The sequence below is a fragment of the Lepidochelys kempii genome, chromosome 16, assembly GCF_965140265.1.
Source record: "Lepidochelys kempii isolate rLepKem1 chromosome 16, rLepKem1.hap2, whole genome shotgun sequence".
NCBI classification, from domain to species: Eukaryota; Metazoa; Chordata; order Testudines; family Cheloniidae; genus Lepidochelys; species Lepidochelys kempii.
The window spans coordinates 8,390,051-8,406,214 of NC_133271.1; the positions used below are offsets into that span (position 1 = coordinate 8,390,051).

At 49.1% G+C, this 16,164-nt stretch overlaps 1 protein-coding gene across 8 annotated transcripts in view; it reads left to right on the forward strand.

Moving 5' to 3' along the window:
• TOR4A (torsin family 4 member A) overlaps nucleotides 1-8,091 on the forward strand; it is a 93,949-nt gene extending 85,858 nt beyond the window's left edge. For all 8 annotated transcript variants that reach the window (XM_073314174.1, XM_073314175.1, XM_073314178.1 and 5 more), the window contains one exon: nucleotides 4,071-8,091. In XM_073314174.1, coding sequence (XP_073170275.1) covers nucleotides 4,108-5,388 — 1,281 coding nt within the window. In that variant the 5' untranslated portion in view covers nucleotides 4,071-4,107 and the 3' untranslated portion in view covers nucleotides 5,389-8,091. The remainder of the gene's footprint in view (nucleotides 1-4,070) is intronic.
• Nucleotides 8,092-16,164: the final 8,073 nt, after the last annotated feature.

The window sequence follows — 16,164 nt, forward strand, 5'->3', positions numbered from 1 at the left end:
TTCGCTCCCCAAGCTTGCTTAAGCCATATTTAACCTGTGTGATATCTAGGCCTGAAGAAAGTAGAGGAGTAACTGGAGTAAGGCCAGCTGGAGGCGAACTTCCCTGGAGGCAGAGAACTGGGCAGAATTCCTCAGTGCTTACTGTCCCTACGTGCAGTTTTGTTGTCTTGTCTTTTAATTTGTTTTGTGGTGAATGACTCATGATTTACTCTCATGATAGCGAAACAAAACCGCTTGTGAATAAATCATTTACCAAGAGGTGGCTTAGATGTTTCTGGCTTCCACAAACGAAATGGAAAGATGGCAAAAAGCAAATGTATGCTCTGCCCTGGCAAAGAGCTTGGGGGGACCAGCAGGCTGAGTGAGAGGGTGACACATAATGGAGACTCTCTCTCCCACCATTCATTGGCCTGTGGGGTCTGTGTCTACAAGGTCATCCCAATTGGCACTAACTGTCCCCTTTTGTGGCAGCCTGAGCTTAGGCCAAGAAATGACAAGGGGGTTGAGAATTAAATACCCTCTCCCCATGGAGGTGCTTCCTCCAGGTGCATGGTCTGGGAAGGGGGAAGAAACGATTGTTGCTCGGTGGGTGAAGGGGTCAGATGAGGAGGGGTAGCCCCTTGCCATCTGCTACTTGGGCCAAGGTTCTCTTGGCTGATCTGCCCAGTCTCCTCGCTCTCCCTCCCTCTGGGGCCTGTCTTCCCTTCTAGGGTTCTGCTCCTCACCCTGCTGCTTCCAGTGGGGCTGGAGCCAGGTTCCCCTGCCCCCCCCACCCCCGGCTGCTGCTCCTGCCATTCGCCCCGGGACACCCCCTGTCAGTTCGCCTGCTCCCCTGCACATGCTGCAGCTGCTGCTCCTCCCACAGGGGCGCCCCTCAGCAGTTCTCCACCCCCGCAGTGGTCCCAGCCAGGATGCTCCCCAGCCCTTCAGGCATGTCTGCCGCCCCTGCGCTGAACAGGGGTCCAGGGCTCCCACAGGGGGACCAGGCCGAGGATGGAGATGGCCAGCTGAGGCCAGCACTCGGGCTCCTGGTGCCGTTAGGCCCCGCGGGGTGGGCGGGAGCCGAGCTGGGGAAGGCGGGGGAGGCTGGCAGCACGGCAGTGCCCGCAGGTGGGAGCTGGCTGGGCTGCAGGGACAGGCGGACAGCGGCCCAGGCAGTCTCCCTGCAACCTCCGTCTGTGCCACCCCACCAGGCTCTCCTGTGGCACTCAGCAGGCCCTGGCTGCGGGCCCTTCACAGGAGAGCTTCAGCAAAGTGCAGGAGCTCCCCGCCGCGCCTGGCTGCTGGCTCTGCACTGCCCGGCGAGCTCTCTGGTTTCCTGTGTGTGCCACTGGAAACCACTGGCCACTAAATGGCGCAGCCGGGCAGCATTTTCCTTGGCCCCGCTGCCTCCCAAACTGCCTTCCCGCAGGTGCGCATGTGCTAGGGCCTGGGGGCAAGTGACCTGCAGTCTGCCTGGGGAGCAGCCGGCGCAGCCCCTGGCTGGGGACAGGGAGCGAGTGGCCTGCAGTCTGCCCGGGGAGCAGCCGGCGCAGCCCCTGGCTGGGGACAGGGAGCGAGTGGCCTGCAGTCTGCCCGGGGAGCAGCCGGCGCAGCCCCTGGCTGGGGACAGGGAGTGAGTGGCCTGCAGTCCATTCCTGCCATAGTACCTAGGGATAGGTTAGTCCTCACCCCCGGACGGGAGCAAACGGGTATTCGTGTAGCGTGGCTGCTGCAATCTCATCCCAGAGGTGGTTGCATTTCAGTGGTGGGTGAAGGAGTCCCAACAGCCTGGGAATCCGACTGGGTGAAAGGTGATCACTTGAATTCGATGTACTGTACAAGTGACGCCTGTCAGAGCTCAATAAGAGCCACCCTCTGATGGCTACCTACTAGCTGGGGAATGATGTCCTGTCTCCATTTGTCATTCCTGTCCATTCCTAATCCACTGGCAGGATGCTGTGTAGGCCAATGCTGGCTCTGTCTCTCCCACAGTAAGGTGAGGATTTTCCTAGTTGCTTTTGGCTGGGACATCTTTTCAGTTCCTGAGAATTTGTTATTTAGCACTCCCCCAATTTTTGTGTCATCTGCAAACCTTATCAGTGATCACTTTATGTTTTCTTCCAGGTCATTGATAAAAATGTTAAATAGTGTAGTGCCAAGAACCAATCCCTGCGAGACCCCACTAGACTTGATTGCCAGTTTACAATTACATTTTGAGACTTATAAGTTAGCCAGTTTTTAATCCATTTAATGTGTGCCAGGTTAGTTTTATATCATTCTAATCTAGTAATCAAAGTGTCCAGTGTCATGTGGTACCAAGTCAAATGCCTTACAGAAGTCTAAGTGTATTACATCAACATTATTACCTTTATAAACTAAAGTTGTAATCTTATAAAAAAAAGATATAAGGTTAGTTTGACAGGATCTGTTTTCCATAATCCTATGTTCATTGGCATTAATTATATTATGCTCTTTTAATTGTTAATATTAATTGAATCCCATACCAGTTGCTCCATTAGTTTGTCCAGGATCGATGACAGGCTGACAGGCCTGTAATTACCTGGATTATCCCGTTTACCCTTTTAAAATATTTGCACAACTTTAGCTTTCTTCCAGTCTTCTGGAACCTGCTGAGTGTTCCCAGCCTTATAGAAAATCCACTTTAACAGTCCAGAGAATTCCTTGGTCAGCTCTTAAAAAATTCTTGGATATAAATTTTCTGGACCTACTCATTTAAAAATTTAAAAAGCTCTATTTTTGCAGCCCCTGTTTAACTTCTTCCTGAGTTACTGCTGGAAAGGAACATGGATCACTGCAGGGAGGTCTCTGGATAGTTCAGGGCAGGGATCTGGGCAGTGTAACTTGTTACTGTGTTTCGTTTGATCGTCCCAGTGATTCATATGTTGGTGTTTTAGGTTCTGGTCTAATGTTATGAGTAACGTCCCAAGCTATTTGCAGTACACAACGACAATTTTATTGATCCTACAAAATTCAGGACCTGTGCTACATATTGCTGAGTACCATCTCCTGGCACCTTATCTGTCAACTAACTAGCTTGCACAGCTCCAGCATTTATAAGCTTCTCTCTGTTTGTATGTCCAACAGCTTCTGTTTGTGTGTGTGTGTGCACACATGTGGGTTCCTACACCTAGATGTTTCTCCCTTTCAGTGTGTGGAGTATGTTTGCTTGTGTATGTCCTGCATTTTCTTTCTTTGCGTGTGTGTATGGTTGTATCTAGTCAAGGAAGAGTGGATTTAAGCCTGGGTGATCTGGACACAATTGGTAGTTCTACCAGAGATTTCCTGTGTGACCTTGGGTGCGTTGCACGGAGTTCAGTTTTCAGGTGCTCAGCATCTACAACTGGAGCCAAGTTTTCAAAACAACGCAGCACCCAGCATGCTCAGCTCTTCTGAAAACCTGGCCATTTACTTCGGTCTCTAAATGGGCGGTGAGCTCTTTTGAAAAACTGGCCCTGATGGTGGGTGCTGAGCTCTTTGCAAACTATGGTACTTAATCTCTCTGGGCCACAGTTCCCTATCTGTATGATGGGGATAATAGCATTTCCCTACTCACAGGGTGTTGTGAGGACAAGTTCAGTAATATGAATGAGTCCATTGGGTGCTCAGAGTGATGGGCGCTATAATATTACCTAGATTGATACGCAGCCCCTGAGAGGGTGCACCTCTAACAGCTTCTTTCTCTCAAAATCCATAGTTCTTAAGGCCAGAAGGGACTATTAGACCATCTAGCCTGAGCTCAACAGCCATAGAATTTCACCCTGTTGCCTCCGTATTGAGCCCGAATACTTGTGTGTGGCTAAAGCATCTTCCTGAAAGAGATGGAGAATCCACCACTGCCCTTGGTGAATTGTTCCAGTTGTTAATCACCCACACTGCTAAACATGTGTGCCTTCTTTCTAGTTTGAATTTGTCTGGTTTTAACTTCCAGCCATTGGTTCTTGTTCTGCCTTGCTCTGCTAGATAAAAGAACCTGATATTTTCTACACAGGGAGGTATTTATGCACCATGATCAAGTCACCTCTTGCTCTTTTGTCCATTTATTTTCGCACTGTCTTTGTGTTTTTTAGAGAAGACACTTTGAATGGTTTATGAGAAGAAAGCAAGATGGATGGAAGTCAGTCCAGCACTGAGTCTCCCACAGCTCCCAAGAAGATCTCTCTGCTTTCCTCTCCCATGCGGGCAGTCATCCGTCTGCGACGAAAAGTCCAGTTCCTGAAGAAAAACCGCCTGCATCTGAACCTTCCCAGAGAACAATCTCCAGAGCTGGTCCAAACTAGGCTTCTTCAAAGGCAGATTTCCTTGACCCAAACAAACCTGTATAACCCTTCGATGTCCCTCTTTAATCAAGCCACCTTTGCCAATTCTCAATACTTCACCTTTGACACTTCTGTGGACCAGTCAGCTCTGAATAAATACAAACGGAAGAAGAGCCGCAGGAAGTCCAGGGTGGTGTTGTATCCAGAAAGCTCCAAAAAGTACCTTCCAGCAGAGCAAAAGAGTAAAGCAAAGCGCTGCCTTCTCTTGCTCATTGGCATCATCTGCTTCCAAATACTAAATGCTATTGAGAATCTGGATGACAACCTTCAGAAGTATGACCTAGATGGGCTGGAGAAAACCATGCACCGGGAAGTATTTGGGCAGAAGGTGGCCGTGGACAGGATTATGGAATTGTTGAACGAATACCTGGCCACCCACATACACAACAAGCCATTAGTGATCTCCTTCAATGGCCCACCTGGGGTTGGAAAGAGCCATGTTGGATGGCTGCTGGCTAAACACTTCCGTTCAGTCATGGACAATGACTTTGTGCTTCAGTACTTTGTGATGCACCACTGTCCAAACAAGGAGGCTACTCCTGCTTGCCAATTGGATTTGTCTGAGAAGATTTCTGAGATGGTCACCAGAGCAGAAATAGAAGAGAAGATACCATTGTTTATTCTGGATGAGGTTGAGCTCATGTCTCCAGTTCTGTTGGATACACTCAGCAGATTCTTCCAACCAAACCAAACCAACGAGTTCCTCAATGCCATCTACATTCTAATAAGCAACATAGGGGGCAATGAAATCACGACGTTTGTCCTCCAGAATGTTTCCACTGACCTTCTGCACCAGCAAAGAAAAAGAGAAGAACTGCTGTATGTTATCCAGCCTATTCTGATCCACTTCCACCCTCTTTGGAAGTCTGCTGACATCATCCCATTTGGTCTGTTGGAGAAGAGTCATGTCATAAACTGCTTCTTGGAGGAGATGATGCGGGAAGGGCTATATCCCGATCAGAGCCATATTGAGAATTTAGCTAGCCAGCTCAGCTATTACACTACAGCAGGCAGGGAGTACGCCATAACTGGCTGCAAGCAGGTCGGAGCCAAAGTCAATCTACTGTAGCAGTAACCATAAATAAGAGGCCGAATCCTGTTCTCAGCACTTTGCACTCAGTGGAGATAGCCTGGCTGAACACTGGCATGACTGACAGCAGATTTTGGCCCAAGATGCATTTCCTCAAGAGGACAGATATGAAGCTATCCCAGTGACCACCTTATAAGAGGGTTCCAGGAGGCAGAACAGCAGCTGTCACTGCTTCAAAGATGAGCTCTGTTCTCCTATTGATTTATCGGACTTGAGTCACTGAACTCCCACTGTCCTGCAAATAATCCCCTGTTGACTAAGGCCAGGATATCTCTCTGAGGCCGGGTCTGAGCCCAGGCACAAGCCAAACCCCCTTGTGTCCACACTGCAAATGTGCTAGCCTAGGGCTCCAGACCCAAGGTCCTAGGACCCTGCAGGGCTGGAGGATCTGAGCCCTATTGCTTTCTTGTGTGCACGCGACCCCGACTTGAGTTAGGTCTGGAAGTCCTCTGGATGTATCCCAGAGTTCCCGGCGGCAGAGGAGCAGCGCTGCAAGCAGCCAGTGCAGCAGTTGGAAGCACTATTACTGCCTGGCAGAGCTCGCTCCCTGTTTCTGCTCCTCTCACAGTAGCTGCTCCGGCTCCTCCTCACTACTGCGCGACGTTTGCCCGGAGCAGGGAGCAAAGCTGGCAGGTGGGAGGTGGCTCCCGGGGGCATCCCTCTGCTGGCCGGGCTGAGCCAGAAGCTCTGCCGCTCGCCCTCTGTGCAAGGCGGAGCTTGGTTCTTCTCTGCTCTCTGTGCCCTGCTCCTGGGCCCACCCTGCCCTCCCTGGGGCTGCATGTGCAGGGGCACCCGGGCAGTGTGCACTGTCAGGGTGGTGAGTAGGAGCCAGCCCCCAAAACTTCCCCACAGCCTCCTGGGAATCCCTTATCCCTGCCTCCCGGGGTGCGGCAGGAGCTATGCTTCACCCCAAGCCTCGGCCATGCACTTCACCGCTCTGCAGCCAGCAGCAGTCAGGCTGGGTGAGTGTGTGTGTGGGCAGTGAAGGAGTGTTTTTCCTCTGATACCTTCATTTTAGCTCAAACTTCTGTGCCCTGCAGTGTGGATGCCAGTGCCCTAGGTTTGAGCACGGGTCAGAAAATCCTTAACCTGGGGTTAAAATGCAATGTAGACACTCAAGCCCAGGGTTCCCTGACACAGGTCAGCTGACTCGAGGCCCACTAACCCAAGGCTTACATTGTTGTGTAGACAGCCTCCAGTCGTATTGTGACCTCTTTGGTGTCCCTCCTACACACGTGCCCAGGAGTTTATTCATCGGTGATGTGTCAACAAGTCTAGGAGATGAGAATAAATCCCCCAGTATATGTACACGGCAGGAGCGATTTAATGTCGGGGAGATGGGGAGATCTTTGGGGTGACAGTCTCATCAGCACACTTAGCTGGGTCTCACTTGTCTTCAAACTCAGAATCTGCAATCTCTTTGCCTTTCCGGGGTCTGGCTGGACCTGGGATAAAGGCTAACTGGCTTAAGATCAGTCTAGCCAAGCTAGAGATGATGCTGGCATGTAGGGGAAACATTTGGAATAGCTGATGCAGACTGTGACTGTTACCCACTGATCTTTGGTGTCAGAATTATGCATTCTTGGGTTCTTTTTCTCCCCTGCTGCTCTTGGATTCCCCGGCAACAGCAGTCTCCTGGAATATGTGCTACCATCTCTGGTTGCCTTAGAAGTTGTAGCCCTTTATACCTGATGCAGACTGTGCCTATGTCACTTCCAGGCTGTATTCCTGCAACACACTTTTCTTGGGACTACCCTTGAAGACTACTTGGAAGCATCAGCTAGTGGAGAATGCAGCTGCCTGCTTATTAAGGTCTTCCTCATGTGGCCTTTGGTATAAACTCTGCTGCTTGTTTGTTTCTGCGTACAATTCACAGCACTGATTATCTAGAGAGCCCGTAAATGGGAATTCACAGATGCAAGGTAATGCGCATTTTGAACTGTTGATGCACATTGCTGGGTTCAAAAACTACTCCAGAACAAGTGTTGGGCATCATGTGAACAGCTCTGTGAAACCTGTCCTCACTGTGCAGCAGCCGTCAAAAACAAAAATATTAAATTGCAGGAGGCATAGGAGAGGAAACAGCACTGAAAAGTATTATAATGCCATTGTTCTGGAGTGACAGTACCTCTCTACTGTTAACGGTTGCCACCAGCAGCCCTGTTTTAGTCCTGCTGTAACCCTAGCTTGGAAATCTGATACAAGCAAAGTTTGAAGGAAATGTATACACTTGCCTTGGAGTTCCAGGTCTTTATAATATTCCCCCGATTGGAAATATTGTCTGTTGTCTAACCTTTCTGCATCTCCGTCTAGCTCAAAATCAGTTTGTTGCCTTCACACTTCCTGTACAGTTAACTCTCCTTGAACATTCCTGTGCTGTGGAAGAATTGATGAAAATAGCATGTAATTAAGCAAAGGTGTTGGTGATATTTTTTGTATAGGCCCAATCCTGTTTGCATTGATTTCATTAGAATTATATGAATAATGGATTTTTTTTTACTGGGCATTCTGAAATATATATCAAAATTTGGTTTGGAGCTGGTTTTTTTTTTTTTAATTTTTTTTAATATTCTAAAAATAAAATGGAAGTCAATTTCAAAAAGAAAAGTCCTTTTGAATCAAATCCCCCAAATATTTCATTTGGAAAATGTCGAAACAATGTTTTGATTTTTCTTTTGGAGAAGGGCATCAACTGAAACAAAATGTTTCAGTTGATGCAAATCTGCATCTATCAGAAAAAAAAAAGGTTTCAGACCAAAAATCTTTCCCAGCTGTACATTTTAATGGAAGTTCTGGGTCCGATCCTGTCCCTTTGATTTCAACAAGAGGGATTTTTTCTCCTTGACGCCAGTGAATGAGCATGAGGCATGGTGTGTGTCTGTTGTCCGGAAGCTGAACTGAAGAGGCTGGCTCTACCTAAGTGCCGAACGTGAGTGCTTCTTTTAGCTCAAGTGCTGGGGTTCATGAGGAGCTTGTCTCCTCTCCATGGTGAAAGACGCAGCCCAACCACCACTCACTCACTGGCACTCAAAAATCATTCTGCAAGGTTTTGAATTTTTAGGGCTCACTCTCCGGCAGCTGTTCTGAAAATCTGGAGCAAGCACAGTGGGAACTTTCTGAGATCCAGCCGTAATAATGACTCCCTTTCAAGAAAAAAAGCCGGGGTTTGTGTCTGTCTCCATCAGCCCTGACATGACAACAGGCTATTGCTGCCTGTATGAGGCACCCCCAACACATTGCTCTCTCTGCCACCTCGCTCCATGTCTGTTTTGCCCCATGGCTTCCCCCTGCTGCCTCCTGATGCTCCCCCAGAGCTCACCCCTGCTGCCCACTACTACACCCCTATTGGCTCATGCCCCTCCCCCCAGCCACTACCCCCAGCTGCTTCAGCCTTCCCTCCACTAGTACCTGGCCCCCTTCCCTGCTCCCGCTACCCAACTCCACTGTGTCACTCCTTGATAGATCTGTCTGCTACATTTGCCACCTCAGTGCCTGGCCCTTGCTACCCTTGCAGTGCTTGGACTGCTGCCCCGATCCCACACAGCACTCTCAGCCACACTGCGACCTTCTCATATTTCCTGGTCCTTCCCCGCCCTCCGCCCATCTCCACTGCTGCCCCTGACAGCCCCAACCCCCATTACTGCTCCCTCTGATTCCCTCACCTGCCATTGCTTCTCCTCCACTGATAGCCCTGCTGCCTCAGTTTCCCCACTGCTCTGCTCCAGCCACCATTGCCACCCCAGCCTGTGGCCTCGGCCCCCCCGCAGCTGGCATTCTTACCATTACACACTCCATTGGGACAACTCCACTCCCTGACCGCTCTTCTCTGTCTCCTCCACCTACATCTAGCACACCACACCATCATCCTTCCTGCTGCTGTAACCCTGGACCCTCTTCTCCTCTGGGCTCTGAGACGTAGCTGTCCAGCCAGGCCTGCATGCAGAATGCAGTGCAGCCAAGGTTCACATTGGAGATGGAGCGTCATTTGGTGTTTTTAATTTGAATCATGGATTTCTTTGTCTTTGTGCAGTTAAGCCCAGATCCTGGGTTTTTCAGTGTGAATGCCCTGACCAGTATACAATTTGTCTCTTCCCTGCCTCACTTTCCTATTAGGTGTTTAGAGGGAGAGCATGAGTGGCTGGAGCACTGTGAATCAGGCAACCTCTGTTCTCGTTTAGGTTCTACACAGGGGAAGGCAAACTACAGCCCACAGGCTGTATCCAGCCTGTCAGACATTTTAATCCAGCCCTCGAGCTCCTGCCGGGGAGCGGGGTCGGGGGCTTGCCCTACTCCACGTTTGCCATGCCTCCGCATGGCTCCCAGAAGCAGTGGCATGCCCCTGCTCTGGCTCCTATGCGTAGGGGCAGCCAGGGAGCTCTGCACACTCCTCTGCCCCAATAACTGCCCCTCCAGCTCCCTTTGCCTGGGAGCTGCAGGGGCAATGCCTGCAGACGGGGCAGCGTGCAGAACTGCCTGGTCACGCCTCCAAGTAGGAGCCGGAGGCAGGACATGCCGCTGCTTCCAGGAGCTGCTTGAGGTAAGCGCCTCCCAGAGCCTGCAACCCTGACCCCCTCCTGCGCCCCAATCCTCTGCCCTAACACTGATCCCCCTCCCACCCTCCAAACCCCTCGGTCCCAGCTCAGGGCACCCTCCTGCCCCTCAACCCCACATGCCTCCCCCCCCCCCCAGCTGGAGCCCCCACCTCCTCCCGTATCCCAACCCCCAATTTCATGAGCATTCATGGTCCACCATACAATTTCCACACCCAGATGTGGCCCTCAGGCCAAAAAGTTTGCCCACCCCTGTTCTACCATGAACTCGTTGTGTGACCTTGAGTAAGTCACTGCCTGTCTCGGAGCCTCGGCTTCTCTTCTGTAAAATGGGGATAATGGTACAGACGCAGCTCGGAGGCATTCATGTTTGTAAATCACATTGTGGTTCCCAGATGGAAGGCTCTATAGGAGGGCAGAGCCTTTAGTCACCACGAGTAAAGTTCTACAGGAGAGCCTCAGAGTTACAAACACCAGAGTTACGAACAGAATGGCCGGCCGCACACCTCATTTGCAACTGGAACTATGCAACCAGGCAGCAGCAAGACAAAAAAAGAAGCAAATACAGTCCACTGTTGTGTTAAAAGTAAACTAATAAAAAAATAAAGGGAAAGTTTTAAGAAAATGACTTGACAAGGTAAGGAAGCTGTTTCTGTGCTTGTTTCATTTAAATTACGATGGTTAAAAGCAGCAGTTTTCTTCTGCATAGTAAAGTTTCAAAGCTGTATTAAGTCAATGTTCAGTTGTAAACTTTTGAAAGAACCATGCCGTTTTGTTCAGAGTTACGAACAACCTCCATTCCCGTGGTGTTCAGAACACTGAAATTCGACTGTTGTACAGGCAAAAACGCTGGGCCCTCACTAAGCCTCCTCTGTTTCTCCTTTCCGGCGGTCACTGAGCTGCCTGTGTGCATTCAGCTGGGAGTTCATCCATGAGACCCTGGGCTGAGATAATTGACTTGGTTATGTGCAGGTCATTGAGGAAGAGGGTGACCATAAGTCCCATTTTGGCCAGGACAGTCCCTTTTTTAAGTGCTGTCCCTGTCCTTCCTGACTTTTTTGGCAAAAGTGGGCATTTGTCCCGTTTGCTCTTGATCAGTTGGTAAAAGCAAACGGGACAAATGCCCACTTTTGTCAAAAAAGTGGGGTATGAGGGGCAAGTGGCGATGCCAGCTCCATGCAGGGCGGGAGACTGGGCTCAGGTCGGGGGCAGGCAGGTGCTTGAGCGAGCAGCGATGCCAGCCCCAGCCTTTGGGAAATATGGTCATCCTATCCAGTATGTGCATCCCTGCTAGCCTGAGCCCTGCCTGCCCCCCGTGCAGGACGGGGGGCTCGGGTGAGTGACTTGGACCAGCCCCATGGGGGCAGGGGATGGCTTGGGCTAGCCCCACACGGTGTCCCATTTTCCCTTTGGGAAGCATGGTCACCCTATTGAGGAATGACTTGTAAAGGCCACCTCTGGGCACATGATCGTACTGCAGATGGGTTTTGAATTGATGGGCCTGGTTTAACTCCACTGATTTCAGGGCAGAATTTGACGCACTTTATTTACCAGTGGAAATGTTGCCTGGTGTGGAGGGAGGATGGTTAAAGGTTAGGCCCAAGCATTTCAAGATCTGGGTTTTTTTTTCCCAGTTGCAAGTCACTGGATCACTTGACTCCCTCTGCATTATCTTTGGAATTCGAAAGTTCCAGAGCTAGACTCTATACTTTACAATTCTGTCATTAGCTGCTGCTCGTTTGCAACAATGGGCACTGCTACTTTCAGCTCATTCCGATGTTATTCAATTCCATAAAGGGACTCAGCGCAGCAATGCTGACGGGCAGTTGCACCTGCCTTGCCCAAGTTCTCATCAACCCAAAGAAATGTCAGATGAAGTGTTCCATCTCAATTTGATGGATAGGGTTACCCATCACTAATACTGACATCAATAAAGAATGGTGTACTTTCTCTTGTGAAGGGGATGGTACTACAAGGTACAATGTTGGATCAAAAGAATCCCCAGTTTACACAATTCATGTCATGTCAATGTGACTTATCTGTGAATTATGGTTGCATCTAATGGGGAATGCGAGTGATCATTCCAAAATCACTCCAGTCTCAGGTTTTGGAAGCTCTTCATGCAGGTCATTGTGGCATTGTACAGATGAAGGCCATAGCCTGAAGTCATGTCTGATGGCCAGGGATTGACAAAAAGGAAGGTGAAGTGCTGTACTAGGTGTCAGCAAATGCAGCATGATCCTGGCCCCACTTATCTACACCCTTGGTCACGGCCTCAGACTCCTTGGGCATGTATTCATGTGGATTTTTCTGGCCCTATATGTTTTTGGTCATAGTTGACACTCATTCATAATGGCTAAAAGCTTTCAGAATGACTTCTCTTACAGCTACTAAGACCATTGGACATCTTTGTACCTTGCTCATCCAGTATGGTTTACTGTTACAGTTAGTGAATGACAATGAACCTCAGGTTTCTGTTCTGAAGAATTTCAGAGGTTCCTAGCTTCAAATGGAATATATCACATATGCTCAGCTCTTTACCATCCTGCTAGAAACAGACAGTGGAATGCTTTGTATAAACACTTAAGCATGCCTTAAAAATTAATAAGCCTATTCTGAGTCATCAGCAGCAATTCGACAATTTCTTACTTGTCTACAGGAACACACCACATGCTACTTACCCAGGAGTCACCACCAACTCTTTCCTTGAAGTGTTCTTTGTGTACCTGTTGGGGCCTGCTGCATCCTGATGTTGCCTCACATATGGCCAAATCCCAAGATACGTAAATTGATCAGTGATGTGAAACTCATCATCATTCTTTTCAAGTTGGAGACTTAGTGTGGACACACAACTACAGCTGTGGAATGAAATGGGTACCTGGAGAACTTGTAAAATGCACGGGACCTGTTTCATTTGTGGTAAAACTATCCAATGGCATTTTATGGAAATGACGTTAAGGACCAGTTGAAGCCTCAACTAGTACCAGAGTCCGGGGATGTTCCAGAAGCACTTCCTGCTCTTACAACTCCTAATTTTGATGGAAGAAACTTTGGTACCAGATACAGCTGATTCCTTACCACCAACTGTTCCTGTTGTTCAGGAAATTGCCACACCACTATCACCATGTTATCCCAAGTGAGTGCAAAAACTAGTTGTGCACCTTAATTTGTAAATTTAATTAGTGGGTTGCTATTCCAGGGCAGAATAATCCCTTGCAATTTAAAAGTCTGTAATGGTCCACCTGCAACGTTTAGTTAGGTTTTATCCTGGTTCATGTTAGCCGTGTGAGTGATAACATATACGTGCTTACAAAGCTTTTTAAAGCAAGGCGGACAAATGTGATGTCCTGTCTCTTTAAATATTCGGTACTCTCCCCGCTCCCAGTGCGCAGCCTCACTTTTCCATTAATTTCAGTTTTGCAGCCAGAACAATAAAGCCAGTGCAGCAGACAGAGGTGTTTTCATCAGAGCCCTCTGAATCTGCCTGTCTAGCTCCTTCTCCGCTGGCTCCAGAAATAGAACACTGTACAAGTTCAGACACTCTCTGTGGATGGCTCAGGCACTCGCCCTGGGAGAGGGAGTTGATTCTTAAATAAGATTCAGCAGAACAAACTTTTCAGCCAGTTCCTGCATTTCTTTGTGCTCAGCAAATACTTTCTTCAATGTTTGACTGCGGGGGCCATCCTCTAATGGTGGAGAATCATCAGGGGTTTGTTGCTGGTCTTGGCTCTGAACAAGGCTCCTTCATCAGTCTGAGGCCAGATAAGATAATTACTGCCGGAGAGAGTTTGAGGCAGTTTTGGTTTGATCACTTTTACGTCTTGTGGATCCCTTTTGCCGCTGTTCTTAGCTGTGAACCAAAGCACCGCTCTGTGTAACATTAGAGCATTTGGGCTGATTTGAAGCAGAGCCCTAGCACTCAAGGGAAGTGGGTAGTGATTATAAAGGCCATGTTGGAGCACATGGGGCAGGGGAAGGGGGCAGAGTCCCAGCAACAAAACCGGGGCAGCACTTGGAGGTCAGCAGACCCTGCAGAGCCCTAGGGAGAAAGGGCAGACCCCTGCTGCCATGAAGGTAGCAGCCTGTGTTAGAATCTGGGGTCCCTGTGGTTTAAGAGCAATCAACAACAGTGACGGCGTGGAGGCTGCAGTACTCCCACTCCAACCGTCCTGGCCATCCGGCTGCCCCCAGGGCACATGGCGCTCTGATTTGGGGGGAGCTATGTCATCGCCCTGAAATTGTGATTGTTTCACTGCTTTTTGTCTCACAGCCTTCTGCCAGGGGTTTTGCTGTATGCAGTTTATCATCCGTTGAGGCACAAGCCCTGGTGCCAGCCTGGAGAGTGTCATTAGCTCACTGCCAGAGCAGCTTGGTGGGCCAAATGCTACAGGGTCCGAACAGAGGACCATGGAAAAGAACTGGAAGAGGAGCGGAGGTTGCCAAGCAGCAGCTGGGGGGAACAGTGCCCCACCTGGGATTCGCAAAAAGAAAAGGAGTACTTGTGGCACCTTAGAGACTAACCAATTTATTTGAGCATGAGCTTTCGTGAGCTACAGCTCACTTCATCGGATGCATACCATGGAAACTGCAGAAGACATTATATACACACAAAAAGAAAAGGAGTACTTGTGGCACCTTAGAGACTAACCAATTTATTTGAGCATGAGCTTTCGTGAGCTACAGCTCACTTCATCAGATGTTTACCGTGGAAACTGCAGCAGACTTTATATACACACAGAAATCATGAAACAATACCTCCTCCCACCCCACTGTCCTGCTGGTAATAGCTTATCTAAAGTGATCAACAGGTGGGCCATTTCCAGCACAAATCCAGGTTTTCTCACCCTCCACCCCCCCACACAAATTCACTCTCCTGCTGGTGCTAGCCCATCCAAAGTGACAACTCTTTACATAATCAAGTCGGGCTATTTCCTGCATAGATCAAGGTTTTCTCACATCCCCCCCACCCCCATACACACACAAACTCACTCTCCTGCTGGTAATAGCTCATCTAAACTGACCATTCTCCAGGTTTAAATCCAAGTTAAACCAGAACATCTGGGGGGGGGGGGTAGGAAAAAGCAAGAGGAAACAGGCTACCTTGCATAATGACTTAGCCACTCCCAGTCTCTATTTAAGCCTAAATTAATAGTATCCAATTTGCAAATGAATTCCAATTCAGCAGTTTCTCGCTGGAGTCTGGATTTGAAGTTTTTTTGTTTTAAGATAGCGACCTTCAAACCACCTGGGATTGATCAGCTAAGAAGAGGGAAGCAGGGAATGTTACAGAAAAGGAGTGAGCAGGGCCAGGCTGTAGGGGAAGAGGTGGAAGGGGGTGGCGATATGGGCATGGCCACAGGCGGAAGGGGCAGAACGGGGGCAGGACCACAGGTGGAAGGCATGGGGCAGGGCCACGGTTCTGGCACCAGGGCCCCACCCCTTGATCTGGCCCAGGGCCCCAGGAAACCTTCATCTGCCTCTGCCCTGCATGCCCCCTCTCTGGGAGAGGAAATGACCTCCCTTTACATTCAGTGTTAAAGAGACCAGCCTGAGGGGTTCTGATTACTCAGCCCCCATGAATCATCAGCCTGCCACGTGGAAGGCTGGCTGCCTCCTCCCCCTGGCACAGCATCTATGTCCTGTCTCAAGTTAAAGCCTTCATGGAGGATCCCAAGGTGCAGGACTGGGGGCCGGGGGAAAATGAACCCTAACTGCTGAGTCTCCCAGAGACATCTTTCTGTACTGTCCAGCCCCCTTACTAAACAATCATAGAAGTTGTTAATTTCATTGTGCATTTAAAGAGACAATACAATGCAGCCTGTTAGCATCACTGGAGTTAACACACTTTTCCCTTCAATCAGTGCACTGAATTGGCTTATAGTAAAAGCAATATAAGTTTATTTAACAAAAGGACATAGAATTAAGTGATTCCTGGTTTCAGGAATAAAGTTAGAAAGGGTCACAAGCAAACACAAATAAAAATATGCGTCTAAGACTAAAACCTGATTTAACAAATTAGATTCTCTTGTTCAAATAAGTGTTTCTCACCAAGTCTCTTTTCCAGTCTGGCTGACTGGACTATCTGGCCAGGGTGCTTCACAGATCTCAAAGTGCTCAGTTCCTTTGTCTCATCAGATGAAGGATGCCAAAATGGCTTTTTCTCCTTATATCTTCCCAAAGTTCATTGATCCTGCTCCAGGAGGCA